The 18,669-nt window shown below is 38.8% G+C and overlaps 1 protein-coding gene across 3 annotated transcripts in view; it reads left to right on the plus strand.

The window, feature by feature from the left end:
• LOC145455859 (collagen alpha-1(XII) chain-like) overlaps nt 1-18,669 on the plus strand; it is a 59,809-nt gene that overhangs the window by 25,916 nt on the left and 15,224 nt on the right. For 2 of the 3 annotated variants that reach the window (XM_080333878.1, XM_080333879.1), the window contains exons 29-46: nt 348-583; nt 1,124-1,268; nt 2,806-2,994; nt 3,445-3,534; nt 3,601-3,792; nt 4,410-4,499; nt 4,728-4,901; nt 6,362-6,615; nt 7,038-7,188; nt 7,917-8,056; nt 8,221-8,365; nt 9,679-9,815; nt 10,700-11,003; nt 11,592-11,732; nt 12,038-12,195; nt 12,936-13,056; nt 13,959-14,059; nt 16,749-16,824. In XM_080333878.1, coding sequence (XP_080190004.1) covers nt 348-583; nt 1,124-1,268; nt 2,806-2,994; nt 3,445-3,534; nt 3,601-3,792; nt 4,410-4,499; nt 4,728-4,901; nt 6,362-6,615; nt 7,038-7,188; nt 7,917-8,056; nt 8,221-8,365; nt 9,679-9,815; nt 10,700-11,003; nt 11,592-11,732; nt 12,038-12,195; nt 12,936-13,056; nt 13,959-14,059; nt 16,749-16,824 — 2,844 coding nt within the window. The remainder of the gene's footprint in view (nt 1-347; nt 584-1,123; nt 1,269-2,805; nt 2,995-3,444; nt 3,535-3,600; nt 3,793-4,409; nt 4,500-4,727; nt 4,902-6,361; nt 6,616-7,037; nt 7,189-7,916; nt 8,057-8,220; nt 8,366-9,678; nt 9,816-10,699; nt 11,004-11,591; nt 11,733-12,037; nt 12,196-12,935; nt 13,057-13,958; nt 14,060-16,748; nt 16,825-18,669) is intronic. The other variant, XM_080333881.1, reaches the window with a different exon arrangement.

The raw sequence follows: 18,669 nt of genomic DNA on the forward strand, positions 1-18,669 counted from the left end.
GGCTTGTTGTATTTTTCATGTTAATACTGATACAAATTGCTGAGATATTATATTCATAATGAACATTGTATATCAACAACTGTATCATGAAATAGTGTGTCAGCAATATGTAGCATAGTCATGTCATATTTTTGATATTCAAAGTTCTTTTGAAATCTCTACTAGTTGCTGTTGATTACCCCTGGCGAGTATGAGCAGAAAATATTTGTGTTTATTTCATTATGAATTTAATATTCAATTGTGTATTGATGTTCTGTACTGGCAAGAATATCTTCAGATTACTGGGAGTAGATACCCCCTCTCTTGCTATTTGGTCCTTAATATTTACTGCAATTGAAATTTGGTAGATCTTCAGCCTGGTACTGAATACGAAGTCCGAGTCACGGCCATCAACAACGATCTGTCGGTGCAATCCCAGCCTGTCGTCACTCGAGTGGAGACCAATCAAGTGGATGTAAAACCGGTCAATGTCTTTTTGAGACCTCTTCCGAACGATTCCTACACTTTGGATTGGAGCCAACCGGACTCTGAAGTGTCTTATTACATCGTGCGCTACCAAGCTGTGAATGGCACGTCGGAAAATGTGAGTGCTTACCTTTGGTTCATTAATGGATAAGCGGCAACAAATAGCCAGAAGATCAGTCATTAAAGCTGATTCGCTAGCAGCGTTTAAGGCAGTGGTTTTCACTATTTCCTGCTTGCGAACAGGTAAAATTTACAAACGAATTTCCAAGCATCAAGAGTATTCTATAGCTCCACCTATTACTGGTCTTAACGAGTTGTAGGTTAATCTTAAACAATATGCTACATCATGTTCAAAATTTACAAATCAATGGTTTACTACTGACTGATGGTGTATTCATATTGAAATGAACCAGAATATTTTCGGCCGACACCCGCCAGGGGGGATCGCCAGTATTATTTCTGTAAGTAATAGGCGAGCCTTCAACCTCCTGTATTTTGCAATGGAAAATAAAATAAAATTATATTTAGTGGATTGGCTTGTAAGCTGTCGGGTACTGGCGACTGGTCTTGTGAACAAATTTAACAGCATAGAGTTGTTTTTTTTCGACTTTGGAATAAATTTTTGACAAGCAGAGTGATTGAAATGTTACTTTTCTAGGTTGTTGAAGTCAATGCAGACTCTACGGGTGTGGTGTTGTCAGAATTGTTGCCGGACACCGATTATGAAATTGACGTACAGGCCGTCAGAACTCCCGGGGATAGAAAAGATGAGAGTAACACGGTAACGCGACGAATCAAAACTGGTGAGATTGTTTTCAAATCTTTGTGCTGTTGTGAGTATGCTGCCTGACATCTTAAGCTTGTAAAGTGTTGTTTGACGCTGCTGCTTTTCGATTCTGCTAGCTTAAGTAAAAGTATAGAGCAATTTCTAAGATTTCAAGCAGAAATAGAATATATAAAGTTTTGTCTGTGCGTTTTTTTAGATTCCAGGGCTTCCCTGATTAAATTCTTGGGTTGCCTATAAAAACTAGAGGTCGACCAATATTGATTTTTACAGGCCGATACCGATATATCGGCTCACTAACCGATACCGATATCATAGACCGATATTAATAGGAGCAGAGAACAATTTCACCAAAAATATAAGACAAGATGACACTTGTTCATGCCATAGAAAGCTGAACAACAAAGAAGAAAACTGAAATTGAAAAGAATTATTACTTAACTGTCCACATTCTATGAAATTTGGGATAACCCAAAAAGCAAAACATGAAACAGAATTGCAGATCAGTCCAGAAAAGGTAGATTGTAATGCAGGAAGCGTAGTTCCTCTGCATGCTCACCCAGTTAAACTCGTCCTGCAAGGGTATATCTGTCACATATCGCCATTTGCATCGTCGATTTCTTGAGATTGAGAACACGGAGCATTGAATTTCCGTAATTTTTGAATTTTTTTAAATATAAAATATCGGCCGCGATATCGGCCTCGATAATCGTCCATGTCGATAATCGGTCGACCTTGAAAAACGCTATACACCCAATCTGGCTCGATGCTAACTGGCAGATGCGAACGCACAGTAGTTTTGAAAATTTTGAATTTATTATAAAAAATTTTCTAAAATATTTCAAATTTTGCTGTCAACTCCATGAAATTGATCAGTTGTCTACAAAAACAATGCGAAACAAATCTGACGCAATTCTGACCCGTAGAAACCAAGTTATTTGAGTATTAGATTCATAATTCTGGGATTACTCACCGTCCAGGCTGCTCTTGCCAATTCAAAATTTTCAACCGCAATAACTTCGCTTTTAGCGGTTGCAAGTGAACAAAAATTGTCGAGAATCTTCCTTTTAGACAGCTTGAAATTTAATGGGGTTGTTCACTCAAAGTATTGATGCAAATGCATCCAACGCGGACTTCGATTTTATGAAGTCGAATAAAAAATTAACTCTGGTTTCAAGAATTGTCGTCGTAGAAATAGAAATGGTCAGTCACAAAAACCTTTTGCCAAGTACCATATAGATTAAAACTATTCAGGGAAATTGAGTACATGAGTATTATCGAGTATTATGCCGCAAGCCAAGTATTCTTGTGCCTATAATTTTGATGTCAAAAGTGTATAGATGATGTGGAAAGTTTAGGTATGCACATTTTATGCGATCACATATAAAATAATGCCCGTTCCACACTAAATCATCCCGCTTTCATTGACAATGCGATCGCTTGATCACACATCACGGAAGTGTCATTTATGCGACATGTTTAGTATGTTGCGATACGACCAGTTCAGCGTTCAAGGTCTATTTATCGCTAGAATTTGACATAACCATTTTTTCCAGGCATTCCCTCCATGCCCGGTCCAGTGATTGTATCCGCCGTCACCGATGACCATGTGGAACTATACTGGGACAGGCCCGCCCACGAGCGGTACCTGACTGGATATCGGGTGGAATTGTTCCCCGAAGGAAGCGATCGGCCTGTTGATGCTCGCGAAGTTCCCAGATCAGCCAACACGGTTGCTTTGCACGGTATTGGCTATAAATATATGAGATTTTCTCTGCCTACTGGTATGTATAACACCTAAATCTTCATAACATTCGACAATGTAAGGATTCCATTTTGTCAGAGTGTATTTTCAAATTTGGCATCAGACGGTATAAGATAATATATGATATGTCTTGCATGATACCTCATGCGCGCCTTGCAGGTACAGAACCTCAATGCACAAGTTAAAAATATAGTGCTATTGAAATGAACGCGAATATTTTCGGGTAATCGTCAGCAACTAGTACAGAAAGAACATTACTTATCAACAATCAAATCACCAAAAATATGACGTCACTGGCATTAAATTTCGAATGGTAGAGAAGAGATCACTCAAGCTAATCATTAGGGGAGCAACGATTAACTGATACATTATAAGATGGTCAGTGGTCACATATACCGCCTAAGATCCAATTTCACTCTTTGTTTTGAAGATCTTGAACCCGACACAAGATACTCCGTCCGTGTGACGCCACATATCAACTTCAAGCCAGGAAATTCGGCGACAGCCACCTTTGTAACAGGTTTGACTCCACAGATCTCATCCAATCGAGTGTTGCCGAGTAATATCCCGATAAATTGTGTTGAAGATCGTCCAAGAACTGTCCCCACGCCGGATTCCCTCGAAACCGATGAGCGAACCGCAGAAGATGTAACTATCAGATGGGAACAGCCGGTGAACCACGACACGCTTTCTCGGTACGAGGTGGTTGTGGTTGATGAAGATGGCAGGAAAGTTCGCTATGATGTAGATGCCGATGCCAACGAATTTGTGGTGCCAGGCAAGTATAAGATGAACCAACGTTGGTTATGCCTGAGTCTTGCTTGTGTTGATCAAATGGCCGCGGATATTATAGTCTCTAATAATTCTTTAATTTCAATATGGTATCTTTTGTCCAAGGTCCCATCAGATATATAAATATTGAGATTGACAAAAAATATGCATGTTGCGCAAATTTCGTTTGGGAAATTGACTGCATTTGTCAAAAATTTGTTTTCGTTCAAAAATACCAGAAGAATTGCAATACACCAAAATATTTTTGCAAAGTTGCTGATGAATTTGCGATCTTTATATTGATGTTTTGTCCTACGATAGACAGCAATATCAACTCAACTCGAGACTTGTTAATTTCCAGAGCATGATGTTTGATTTATATAGTTTGTGCTGCATATAGACCTATACCTACATGATCAGCAAACTGCAGAAGATGCACGTAAATGTTAATATTAAAACGCTAGTTGCATGTCATTCTTTTCATTCATCATCTCATCATTATTTTCATCACAAATATCACAATATTGGGATACATGAAGAAGTATTCACTTCGTGAAAATTTTATGATGAATATGCACTCATGTTGTACTTAGTACAAGTGATGTCGAATCTGTCATTTTTCAGATTTGTCGCCAGGATCTACCTATGAGGTCTCATTGATTTCCTACGTCGACAACAGGCCTGGTCAGGCAGTAACAACGACTCTTACGACAAGTATGTTAGCCAAAAATATTTCGCGAGAAAGGATATTTTTCAAAATATCACATCCTGTTTTCGCAAAAAATATTGTATCCAACAGTCAAATTTTGATGCTACTACGAATATTATAATGCAATTACCTTCAAAACTATGGCTAGTGCTGAATCAAAGGAGATCTTATTCAAGTAATGATCGTTGGAAAGAACTTTGTGTATTAACAGTCGTATCATCAATATTTGATAGTGCCACAATCTCCGCAAAGGGTTCATGTCAACAACGTATTATCGGATCAGGTTGAGATAGTGTGGGAGCTGGACCAACAGGCCGACACTTATCTTGTGTCAGTTTACCCGCTGGACAATCTATTGGCGGAGACCTTCTCTTTCGACATCGGTCAATCAAGAGTTCTCATTCCCGGTGAGCCTGTAGCAATATATATAAGCAATACAGATATAGAATGTCATTGGTCTTGCACGGATAAAAAATTGCTGTGATTGTGAGTGGATTATGTTTGAAGACACTTTTGGAAGTACGCAACTTCAATATACAATTAAAGAATATATGCCTATTGTAATATACCTGGATATTTAAGGTCACTGGATTAAATCAATTATAATAATCGGAAGCAATGTCATAAACCCCTGTTCCTGTAGAAGTAAAATATCTATTTTCCATATTGGGTTAAAACTGCTTTTAGTGTTCGAAATATAGGTCTGAATAGTACTCCAGTATCACAAAGAATGAATGTAGCACCCAGTTACTCATTTGCCCACATCCAATATTAACCTCTGAAATTTCACCTAGTAGGCCTGTTTCCGCGGCTGTTGATACATGGAATTATATTCGGCAATTATGATGCATGCGCAATATTAGCAAGAGGTTTTTGGTAGATGAACAAAAGAAAAGTTGCTGATAACTAGTTTTAATTTGACAGAATTTGTATAGACATAAGTAGGGCGATTTTTTTTTACCTAAAAAATCAAAATTTCGACATTCTTTTACCTTAAAACTTAATTCTGACGAAATTTTGACCTAATGTATGAAAATTAGGTGTATTCTCACATAATGTTAGAATTGTACTACTTATTTGAGTGTTTATGATTCACAATGAGCAGACAATGTAGCTAGATGCATGGTTTTGAAATTCTCCATTTACTGACGATTGCCCTTGAAGAGTGTCAGCTCGAAAAGCTTCGGGTTTTAATATATTTTGCGATGAATATATTATTAAAATGTATGTTAAGGTTCTGTACCCCAAAGTGTCTCTTCAAATGAGCAGACAATAGGCCATTTACAACGGTAAGTCTATAATGTAGGCTACAATCTGTAAAATGTCAAATCATAATTTCCCTCACAGTGTGATATCTATGGTAAAAACAAAATGCAGGTTGTAAAAAAATTTTGACTTTGTTTACAATTTTGACATTTTTTTGACCCAGCACTACAATTTGGACCTAATGTTGAATTTTTTGACATGTCAAAAAATTTCCCTATACATAACATATTTGGCATCACAAACCATTGCACTGTATACGAAAGTAGTACAAAACGAGGCTTCTTAAGTATAACCAGTACAGTCTAACTCCGATCAGATTTACAGAGAAACACAACACTCAAACTAGAAGTAAGGAATTATATCAGGCAATTACGATGCGTGGGTTAAAATACTCATAATAATTCCTGCTCATAAGTACTTTTATTTTGGCAAAATCAAAATATGCTTAGCTTGTTTGGCTTCAAAAACTATTATACGGGAGTAGTTCGAAAACAATCGAACTCAAGCAAGTGCTGCGAGTACAGTCTGCACTGAGTAGTCGGAAAAACTTATAAATGTATTTTATTCTCATCTTTTGATTCGAATTTTGTGTAAATTTCAGACTTAGAGCCAAACACAAGGTACAGAGTGGAAGTCATCACAATCAGCGCAAACGGTGATGAGTCCGCGCCTACCGAGATTGATGTCTCCACGTTGCCGCAATTCACGGTCCCCACAACACAAATCAGCCCGGAGGGAAGCATTTCGTTAACGCCGTATCAAAGCAACATCATAATATCATGGAATCCGGCCGAAGACTTACCTGTTGATGCATACCAAGTGCTGTACACTTCTCCAGGAGAGCCTACGAGAACGGTAAGGAAATATTGACCCTATGACGATATCAGTAATTCATTGTTTAAATCAGGTTCAATGGTGCATGGTTAATTTGATATTGGTGCATTTGTCCAATCCAAAAAAATGTCACACTTCTATTTTTACTGACCACAGTATGCCATCCCAAATTAACATTGTTTATATCATGCCGGATTGAATTACGATCTTCCAACCACACGATATGGGCCAGGGGCCACCTCTTATTAAATAGACATGCTTCTCTCTGACATGATCAGTCATAACCCTAATCGTTTGTCTGCAGCTTGGTAACCTCTGTTTAAATGCAGTTCAAATGCATCATCGTTGGATGTGGCTAGGGACTTATTTAATAACGTTGGGCCGTTATGGGTGTCCTTTCAATTAGAAAACATTTACAGACTTTGATAGAGGTTTCTTTTCAGATTACAGTTCCAAGTTTCGTGAATCAGACCGTACTTTCTGGATTGAATCCCCAGCAAGAATATGATGCGTGGGTGATCGCCGTTCTGCCGACTGGAGAAAACGCCCCTGTTACTGTAACAGACCATCACACCGTCACTATCATACCTCCAGGTTCTTATCTCTGTTCTGTACGACTTCCAATCTTGAATATGTAGAATATCAACTCCATATTCACTTTTCTAGTACTTAAATTAATTTTAAAGTTTTTTAATTTCAAAATTTTGAATTTCTCTGCTTTATTTGTCTTTCAAGCTCGAATTCGTATCATAGCAGGTCTATATTCAGATTTCAGGTTGTTAAATTCATCTTTAAAACTTGAAATTTGAGGATTTGGAATTCCTATCCGAGTTCACCGATATTGTGAATCGAAATTCAACCCACATCTCTGATGCTCCCAATCTCATATGTGCTGGGAGATAAGAAAATGAAATATATTGTAATCCTAAACTCGTTCTGAATCTTGGCTCCCAAACCGACTGTGAATCCCCAATTTGTTTTATGTGCAAATGCAAGGTCGTAACGAGTAATGACAAATATTTTACAAAAGTTTCACCAAAAATTTGAAATAGGTTGAAAAATATGTTCCGAAATACAATTCAAACAAAATCTGACACCTGATCTGTATCTACTTATCTCTCTGACTCATGAAAGCAGTAACGCAAGCTTAATGCTCTGCTACTAGTATACTGCAGTAATCTGCAGTAATATATGGGTGTGATCAAAAGGAAATAGGGCTTTATTCATATCAAAAATGTCTTCGCATCGCAAAAATTTCGACTTTCTTTGCAATTTCATCAAATTCTGAGTTGATTCTTGACTAACCTCCCTATGCTTTACAGAGAACTACACGCCGTTGACAAATGATCCGATCGAGGTACCTGCAAATGGGAAGATATCCTTACAATGGGAACCGCTCGGTGATGATATAACATTGTACGGAGTGACCTACACCAACACCGAAACAGACCAAGAGTTTCAGGTAATTGATATGTTTTACGGCGCTCATTACACTTCAAAACTGAACTGTATCGAAAATGATGCAGGAAATAATGCCTAAATGATGTACCATGAGAGTAATGATAATAGCAATCCACTTGAACTGAAAACTACATCTGTAAAATAACTATTTGCTCAATCTTACAGACGGTTGTGCCGGGGACATTCACTGAAACTTTACTGACGGGATTGATTCCGGGGGATGAATATATTATCGAAGTGAAGGGAATTGAGAATGGCAATCCGGTGCCTGTCTATAACGTTAATGTTGGCACGTCTGATTTCGTTTTGGGTGAGTGCTGTGCCTTCCCACACAATACTGTGTTTGCTTATTATGTGTGTGGTTACCAAATGTTGTTCCATATGTAACAAACAACATCGAATACATGCCAGCTTTTAATTTCTTAAACCCCGATGTGCAGGAATGATATGATGTGGAGAACAGTGGCTCACAATTGTCAGTCAAGCGAATATATTTCAATTTAGCGCTACAATTATCAGTGAATTAGAGTCAAAATAACATCAAATTTGAAACTGATATAGAATGTTAGAACGTGAATTGCAGCACTGTTACGCATTGTAGAGCTTGTGCTCTGCTCTGAAGTTACTGTTTGTCATAATTCTGCAACTGTTGAACAAAGCAATTTAAAAGTAGCGGATTCTTAGAGTTTTGAACCGTCCTTTAATTGAGCCTATCAAACAGAGAAATCATATTTAGTTCAATAAGTGCCAACAGTCAAAATCATGGTCATGAATTTATCAGGACATGCTCTCACATAATCTTCAATAGAACCACTTATAGCTTGTGCATTATCAGAAAGACAGCAGCAAATTTCTCATCCAATTAAAGTTTCCATGCTCTGATTTTGAGTAGCATAATTTTGTCGTTGTAGTTGTTGGATTGATTTTAATTTGTGAAGATATACCATTTCTCAAACTATGTTTTGTAAGTTTACTTATTTTTATTCACAACGAGCGAAAGCTTTTGAGAACCACAGCTGTTGAGCATTGGTACTTTTATTTTTCATAGCTCATTGTGAGTAAATTTGCTGGTTTTGCCAGTTTTCAAGGACTCGAGGGTAATTTGTGACCAATGTTCCCTCTAAGCTGCGCACGTGCGCAAATGGGCAGTGCTTTTACGGTCTTTGCGCACAGAAAATCCGAAGTGATGACCTTTCTTTAGTCGTTACGAACTATTTTCCAAGGGTCTGCGCAGTGAGTTGGCGAGTGTGCGCAGACCCGTCAAAAATTAGAGGTAACATTGTTTGTGACCTTATGTGAGGATACAGTGTTTGATGCTATAGGCTACCTTCTCACATGATACAACATTGTGTCTCTTCAATTTACAACTTATCCTGTTACCCTCAAATGTTCTACATCTGTACAACTTGATTTGCTTGTCTCGGGTTGGTAGTCTGGTAAAAATATTCCACATGTCCTCGCTCGTATCAATGATAACGTAATCTGGTTTGTTTTTGCTGTCAACTAAATCGCAGGGTGACATTTTTGAACACATACAACCTAGTTATTAGAAAGTGCCAGTTCAGTCTTTGGGGATGCATGAGTCTGGTATCTTGTTCCCTTATTATAACCTCGTTTCTTTAGACGAGAATGCGATACAGTCCATCAGCCCTGACGGGCGATTCTTCCTCCGATGGAATCCAGAATCGGAAGATGACGATCGTATCATCGGATACACAATCATATACGAACGAAAGTGCTGCTTGGGAGAACCCGACATGGTAAAATAACACCCACTATGGGTTGTTATCGACAGCTTGTAAAGATGTAATAATAACAAGTCAATATATGGAGAATATAATTAGAACCAATGTCTGATTGAAGGACTACTCTAACTAGTTCCGATCACTTCCTACCTTTTCATTTTATTGCAATCTTACAGTGTTTTGAAAGGACAAACTTATCTTACACTGAAGTGTTTGTGTCAACAGACGGATTTTATGTATAATCTAACAATATTAATTTTAGCTTGAGCCTCCAATTTTCGAATTTCCATGTTCATGTCATCACATTTGGTGATACGAAAGATGATATGCGAAGTTCTTTTTGTTACTATACTATGCTAACGATTACCCCTGACGAGTGTCAGCAGAAAATATTCTGGTTTATTTCATCATGAATATATTGTACCAGAGGCTCTCAACATTTCTGACCTCGCGGACCGGTGAAAATTCAAAAATTTAACGAAGTTTGTTTAAAAGTCTCTGTAGTTTTCACATATAACTTGTCCAAAACGAGTTGTACTTACTAGTCACTGCTAGCTACTTTTAAACAGTTTTGTGACGTACGCCCTAAGTAGACCAACACAACCGAGAAAACAACACCATGCAGAAAAAACATTCCAAACTTCTAAATCAATTTAAAATTAGATATTTAATTTCTCTAATTAATGGACAAGCGTTACAAATTCTTGCATTTTGAAATTAAGATATAAAATTCTGATATATTGTGTGGGCCGCAGGAAACTTGCCACTTATTGGTGGTTGAGATGCGCTGTACTATACAGCGTTATACTGAAGCTCTGCACCTCCAAGAGCATTTTCAAACTGAGATTTCGATTAAACATATTCAAGTTTGGTCTACAATAGTCACCGCGTCTTTTCAGAGATGGATACCGGGCAACGCTAGATCGGCCATCCTGAATTTGGAGCCCAACACGGAGTACGTCTTCCGAGTGGAAGGCAAAACAAGCGACGAGGTGGCGATACCGATTCCGGACGTCGTGGTTGAAGATTTGACGCCCGTCATTCCGACGCTGATATCTCCTACTGATGGTGATGTGGATCGTTCAGGAGAATCTCGAACACCCCGTCCCAGCCCCAGTTCGGTACCCGACACGAGATCGTCCCCGGTGATGAACACGCAACAGACAAGTACAACGACACGCGTTGTGGAACCTACTCCGCCTGGTAATTTTACGTTCTTCAAAATTGTCATTATCTACTGTGGCTGATATGGACTTTCTTGTCCCTGAAATAACAAAGTAGCCTAATAACATATAGTCGTGCTTTGCTGTACTTAACTTGTCCTGAAGCCTTGCTATATGAGATCTTGACACTAAAGTAGAACTCAATGCAGATACATTTTGAACGTTTGTAGTAGTAGTATTGGATGAGTTTATACTCGAGACAGACTCGTTACTTCTTGGAGTCCGTGAAACGGGATAATGTGATACCTAAGCCTCACTTAATATATATTTACCATGATATAAATATTATGCACCATGTGGCGTATTGAAGACTCCATGTCGGATACCATGATGTTAAGGTAAGGCTACGTCAAGCTGCACGACCAACTACCCTACACATTGTCAATTGTCTGAATATTATAGTGCTTTAAGACAAGGGCAAAATTGAACTTGACATATCGGATTTTGGGAGTTGGGCTGGAAGCTACAATTTTCCATGAGCTGGATTTTGTATTTGTGATGTTGGCTAATTTTGGTGGAAGCAATTCAATTTGTTATGTAGCCTAATCTTGAACATTTACATTCACAGATTCCGATCTTACGGTTTCCACTCGGCCCACTGTATCCGTTGTGCCTCGCACAAGCCCGGTTCCTATCCCTACTTCAAGACCAGGAAATGATCCGTTGGAAAACACGGAGAGATCACGAACCTCGACTACCTCACAGCCAGGTAAGTTCATTTAGCTACTTTTATAGAGATGCTCGGTGACTTTTTTTCTTCTGATTTTAGATGTTGAAACGATTATAAGTTGTTGATTCATGAACATCGATGGAAACACCCCTACTTATTGGTGTTACTACCATTCGTGGTTTCATAATTTTCTTTCACTTACTTACTTAAGACGGGTGAGGCACAACCTCACTTGCCTCCCCTGACCGCTCGTCACTGCAATACACTGATACTTTAAAGCTGGAACAAAATCAATATTTGAAAATTGTTTGCAAATCTATGAATCCATATGCTCTCTCATGCAGTTCTCTCCACTACAACTGCCCCGACGCGTGACACTCCTGGCGTAGACGCCTTGCCCACGTTGGACGGGAACATCTTGATCAGTTGGACACCCGCTGAACAGCCTGACGGTTACATTCTGGAATACCGACCAAAAGACAGAAGCTCTCAAATACGCCGGGTAAGACTCGGCCTTGGTTAATATTGTGACAAAATCTACTTCTGTTTAGTCTGTAATATTAAACGATGGTTTTGATCAAAGAAATATCTACGCAATTCTTGATATTGTAAAAAAAAATTTCCATTTTCAACATGAACGCCTTTTCAAATGATCATTTATCTCCGCTAATCAGAGTTGCACAACTGAAAAATTTTCAGCTTTTAAAAATTAGATTAGCATTCAAATTACTGAATTCACAAGAACTATAGAATTATGATAATGTAGCTAGACAGTTCCTTTGAAATGAGATTACAATTACAATTACTGAATTCGCAAAAACTGGGAAATCGGATGAAATTCCAAATTATAAAGAAATATACATTACAGACATTTCACTTGCATTAGTCTAATCAGGCAACCAGAATTACCTAGTTTTTCAAGTCTCTCGTGAATTACTAACCTTTTGCATCTATAATGAGTTGACAGGGCACAAAAATCGATTGCCTGGTGTGTCACACAATTACATTTATAATATATATAAAATATATCTCAAAACTTTGGTCTGTGAACTAATTTTAAGATCTGACATCATAACAATAATGTGCCGCTTGAATTAATTCAAGGATTTGTCATTTTTTCAAAAAACATTCTAAGTTGACTAAGAGTAGCCTGCTATTCCTCCTTGTTATCATCATACTTATACTGAATATATTTAATCTCACTAACCGAACAGCGAGATGTAATTTACACGCCTCATTCAGGTCAAGTTACCCGGCACTGTGAGCTGGTCCAGCATTCCGGAGCCGACCAACGGGTCCGAATATGTCATCAGAATATTAACGGTCAACAATAGCAGAACAGAGCCGATATACGATGTGCAACGTACGTATTCTATCATTATGCAAGTGATTGCCATAATATAGTTTCAAAAACTGCAACTTGTGAATGCGTATGCTTTGCTGTTGTGAAGAATATGTTGTTACTGACAAATTGGGATCAGTATGGAACAGAAGTGGGCAGTAAAAACGTACTTGTACTGTTTTGAATTCCTCAAGTAAACTTTGCCTACTTGCTTCACTTATGTCTTTATGTTTTTAGACTGCTTACACTTGTGCTATAACAGTTTTTTAGGCAAAACTAAATAGGTTTGGGACAAGTTTTTCTCCTTATAGAAGGAGTTTGTGGACCATCTACGACTAGTAGGCTACCTTGAGCTCAAGTGCTATCTCAGCCCCGGTTATTCAAAATTTCATGCCGGTGGCATCATATTCGGTGATAGGGTACAATGTTCTTTCCAATTCTCTACTAGTTGCTGACAGTTACCCCTGACGAGTGTCAGTTGAAAATATTCGGGAATATTAAATTATGAATATATTTATGTACTATTCAATTGCATATTTAAGTACTGTACCTCCAGGAAGCTGTCGCTTTTATGTGTGAAATCGTCATTTGCATTTTGGAAAATAGCCATCACAGTAACTTGAATTTTCCAAAGATTGTGCCTCTTTGTAGCGTAATTAGTCATGCTGCGTTAATCGCGAAGATATATCTTACAATTTCAAACGAAGCCATCTCCGATTAGCTGCCAAGAATACACAAGCTCTTGACCAAATCTAATTTGGAAAACGGATGACTTGAATAATTTTCAGACTTTGCATTTTCTTCTACCGCTTGAAGTAGTTTTAACTATGTATTGGAAATCCCAACTATTTGGCAATTGAAGTGAATTTTACGGCGATACCTCCACTGATACTTGAGTAGCAACACTGTCATTTTTTGCACAGTTGGAAGATCGCCGACCACCGGCGGCTTCGTTTTGACGTACAAGCCAGTGACGAACAGAGATCAGTCCACAACTGTAACGGAAACTGTATCTACTCACGAGGTGGGCCGTTGCTATTCATTGAGTATGCTTAGAATGGTTCCATACTAAGACCGAGAATGCTATTACCGGGACGGACATTACCGAGAATGCTATTACCGAGAATGGACATTACCGAGAACGGACATTACCGAGAATGGACATCACCGAGAACGGACATTACCGAGAACGGACATTACCGAGAATGGCCAATGCCAAGAATCTAGCTTAATGTAACCGAAGCTGTCGAGAAAATTATACCTGGGAATCAATACCGAATGTGGCAACGCCGTGATGCATACACACTCGGGCTGTTCAAAAATAACCTTTTTTCCTGAATCTTGCTGATTACTTGATTAAATCGTTAGGTTGCCTTAAAAAACGACGCACACCAAATTTGAATTCATTCCAACCAATATTTGCGGATTTCGTAGAGTTTGAAAATTTTGAATTTGCCTAAAAATGCAAAAAAAAATTTTTTTTCAAATTTTCCTGCCAACCCCATGAAATTGTTGCGCTGTCTTCAAAAACGATGCAAAACAAATTTGACTCAATTCGAAGGCGTAGAAATCGAGTTTTATCAGTTTTTCTTTGATAATTCTGGGATTATCCTTGATTGGTGGATCATCCCAGAATTATCATCAAAAAACTTGAATAACTCCGCTTCTGCAGCTTGGAATTGATTCAAATTTGTTTTCCATCGTTTTTGAAGACAAAATGTATGCTCACACTCAAATGCATTTGGATCGGCACTCAAATCTAAGTCTGCTCATTTAAGACTTAATTAAGTGCAAGTGTGGCGTTACAGCACGTTTTACAACGTTATCCAACTATCAAACCTATGGATCATTTGAGTTGATTGTTAAGTTCAACGGCCGCATTGACGGATTGAATGCTTTTTTGCCCATGATGAAAATGTTTTCAAGTCCTATTGTAGTTAATGTGGCCACTGACCCTAGTAATTTACAACTTTAGTTGCTAGGCATGCAGTCAGATATAAAGACATGACAATTTGTTTGTGCCTCTCACAAAAGTTTTTCTTTTAGTCTGCTACGTTTGAGCCACTACAATATCTTTTGATTATATAACAAGCTGGAGGTCACGAATTAACAACATAAACTGAAGTAATTATAACAAGATACCAGGGGTTATAATTATGAATTACGTGCCCCCAGCTCTACAGGTAGGTAATTGTGTGGCGAGATAGCGCAGTGGTATAATTCACGGCCGCAATACCAGTGGGTTGCGAGTTCGAGTCCGACCGAGGTCGACTTCAGAATTCCGTCCTAAGTGTTGGAGGTTTATCTAGGCTCCTCCTCGCCGCCTCATACGCGTAAGCGGTGTCTTACAAAAGGCCTAGAAGTGAGCCGTTTTGCAAGTCGGCAGATACGGAATCAGAAATGCAGAAAATGGGCCTGGTGTAAATGACCGTTGTAGTCGACCAACACCATGACTACCTCAAACACACCCTACAAGTAAATCTGACCCTCGGGGGCTGAGAGAGGAATAAAAATTAATAGTAATATTATGCAATTACTAATTTTACTGCCGAAATTCAGTCTTCAACTTTAGCAAAAACGGCTCGGTTTTGATATATATATCACCAGCTGTTAATTTTTACTGCTTCGTTGTGGAAGCCGCAATGTTTTATTTGAGGAGCACAAAATTTCAAATCTTTGTCCGGTGTACGTACGTACTAGGTAGGCCTACTGCTCACGAAGCAGCAACGGTCAAACTGCGTTTAACTAAGCATAAGCCTAAACAAACAACACATAAGTTACTATTTTAGACTAGGCCGAGCGGAGATAAATTATACTGCTGCGAGGTGATGGCTTGTTGAACGTGTTGATAACCTGTTATACAGCACGGCGGGTGTTCTTACAATCACACTATGTACGACGTATACGTACATCGAATATCTATTTACTGTGGATACTTCTAACGCAATGACGCACAAAGCTAATAGGCTGCTTCTGACGTAATAATGAGCAGTGGAGTTTGAAAATCAAACGTTTGTGCTATCACGAACCTTCCTTGTCAGTGTTCACGAATGTTCAGTTTATGTCATAGTCCTTGTACAAATAAAAAGTAATCGTTCTCTCACAAAGAAATCGATTAGATATGGAAGGTAGTTGATTAAGATTACGATTACTTCGGAATTTTTTCGAATGCAATCGATTGCGATTACGATTACTTGAAAATGCTGTAATCGTCGTAATCGATTACGATTACTAATCGCGATTACCCCATGTCTGGTCACAAGTTTCGGGAAGCTCTTGCAATAAGTCCCCTAGCATTAAATAAGTATTGTATTGGCTTGCCAAGGAAATCCTACTAATTTTAGGTACTAGGTTCAGGTTCAAGGCTCATCGGGATAACCTGTCGTTATTTGACATCTGTCCCTTGAAGCCTAAACTTTATTGGTCCGCCTTGCCCTCTGCCCCCTTGCCCTCTGAGTTATACAAAGGGGACCAAGCTCAGCTCATGACTTGAAGGATACTTGAAATCTGATGTGGTTAAACCCTGCCAAAGGATAGCAAACACTCTTGATTTTGAAATGCATTTTAGGAATACTGCTTTTAGCATATTGTTTTCTTCTATGTGACCTTACAACTGCTATGGGTTTACTAGAAACTAGGTTAATTTTTGGTTGTTTAGTTTTAGATGAAAACCACTGCTTTATGTTAGTCTTTACATACAATCCGTGTCACAGATATTTATTCCTTCTGACGGATTGGATGGAACTCTCCCAGAAAACGAATACACCCTCGACACGGGTGATGATGGAGGTATGTTGATTCGATTCACAATTTTGATCGTATTTCAAGATTAAAGTTGTTATATATCAGCCACAGTAACTGTTGGGCAAATCACTCATTCACAAAATTTGAACCGAAAAGTCTAGAGGTGATCGCCTGTACTACGGTACCAATGCAGAAGTACAATTGTTCAAGTTTACTCATTGATATTTACTGGTAGATATTTGACTATACTTAAGCAATTACCCTCAAGAATACTTGATGAGAACACTAACAAGATATTTGAGTGGTTAGCACACCACAATTTTCCACATTGTGAGATTCTAAACTCTGTGATAAAGGCATTGCAATCTAACGGTGATGCATATCCAGCAAGATTAGTTCAGGAGTTATGTTGCTGGACAGTAGCATGACAATTTCACCGATAAAAATGACTCCAGTAAAATGCCTCGCAATGGGACAAAATGTAACTAATTTGACTTGAGGTATACAAACCAAACAAAGCCTCTTCCGTGTAGTCACTGGCGTAGCAGCATATGGTGCCTCCCCTGGCTCTCGCTTATAACGCCGTCCCCCCCCCCAAGTAGACAGCAGCAAATTTCGACATAGATGGATTTTCAAGCAATCCTCTCAATAAAAATAATTACAAATAATATGCCGTGTCTCAGCCTCACCGTCTCAACGTTAATAAGGCCAAAAATAATACAGACAAGAAATAGCGAACGAATGTATTGTGCAAATAGAAAATCAATAGCCGCCTCAAAACTTAACTTTTCGGGCTTTCACTGAAGCAAAATCACAAAAATATCCCCAAATTCAAGTTTTTGAACGTATAGTCTCTTTCTATAGACAGAATCGAGCTGATGGCCGATCATCATTCATGGTAGAACGGAAATAAGTCTCAATCACTTTGAGCTTTGAGAAGCTCCTCCCACAGCTCGCAATTGAAACACCAATGGTCAGATAAAGTTTCAGACACAAGCATAAATATGGTATCGAATCAAGTAGCTTTGTATTAAATAACCACTGTAAAACATCAAACGCTGTTGCACTACGATCAAACGTGGTTTCACTGCTTCGCACCAGCCTCTTACATCTGTCAATTTCCACAGCTAACTCCAAAAAGTCCACCTCGTCATCATAAGTGCTTTTACAAGCGCTGGTGAAAAAATTCTGACTTTCGCTTTGCAGCAGCGCGTGGGGATTAAAAAATCCAAACATATCATTTAAGTGGCGTATGCCGGTAAACCAAGTCTCAGCTTCAAGTTTAGCTGTCACACTTAAATACCCACACAAGCATACTGCTGAGCCAGCTAAAAGCAGCATAATTGGTCATGGTCATCCTATAGTTGACCAGGCCCCCCGAGCTTTCGATTGAGACCAGTTTGATTAAATTTTAGCTCACGGGACTCCAGCTATAGGACTACCAATCACGCTGCTTTTAGCAGGCTGTGCAGGTGCACACTGTGCAGTGTACTGCCTCATTTTGCCGCCCCCTTGGAGCCTGCCGCCCCTGGCGCAGAGCCAGAACTGCCAAGTGGCTGCTACGCCACTGCGTGTAGTGCAGGTATAGAATGCCTGTGGGATTACTCATTAAAAAGTAGTGCTACGCTTGATGCCATTGCACGCAATGCTATCGTATTTTAAATTTTACCTTGTACGCAGAGTAATAAATTACACGTGGATATTGGTGGAAATTATTCTCCCTTAAGCACAGAAGTAACGAAGACAATTACAAATTCCGATCAAGAAATAGAAATCATTCCATTGCAAAGAGCGAGAAAGAGTGTCTTTGTTTTCATGAGACTGAACTACATAACAAACCGCCATTGAAAATGATGATGCAGTAGAATAACTCGTACATGGTATTTGGTA

This window comes from Botryllus schlosseri, chromosome 14 (assembly GCF_051294905.1).
Source record: "Botryllus schlosseri isolate E-star chromosome 14, Bs_hap1, whole genome shotgun sequence".
Taxonomy (NCBI): Eukaryota; Metazoa; Chordata; class Ascidiacea; order Stolidobranchia; family Styelidae; genus Botryllus; species Botryllus schlosseri.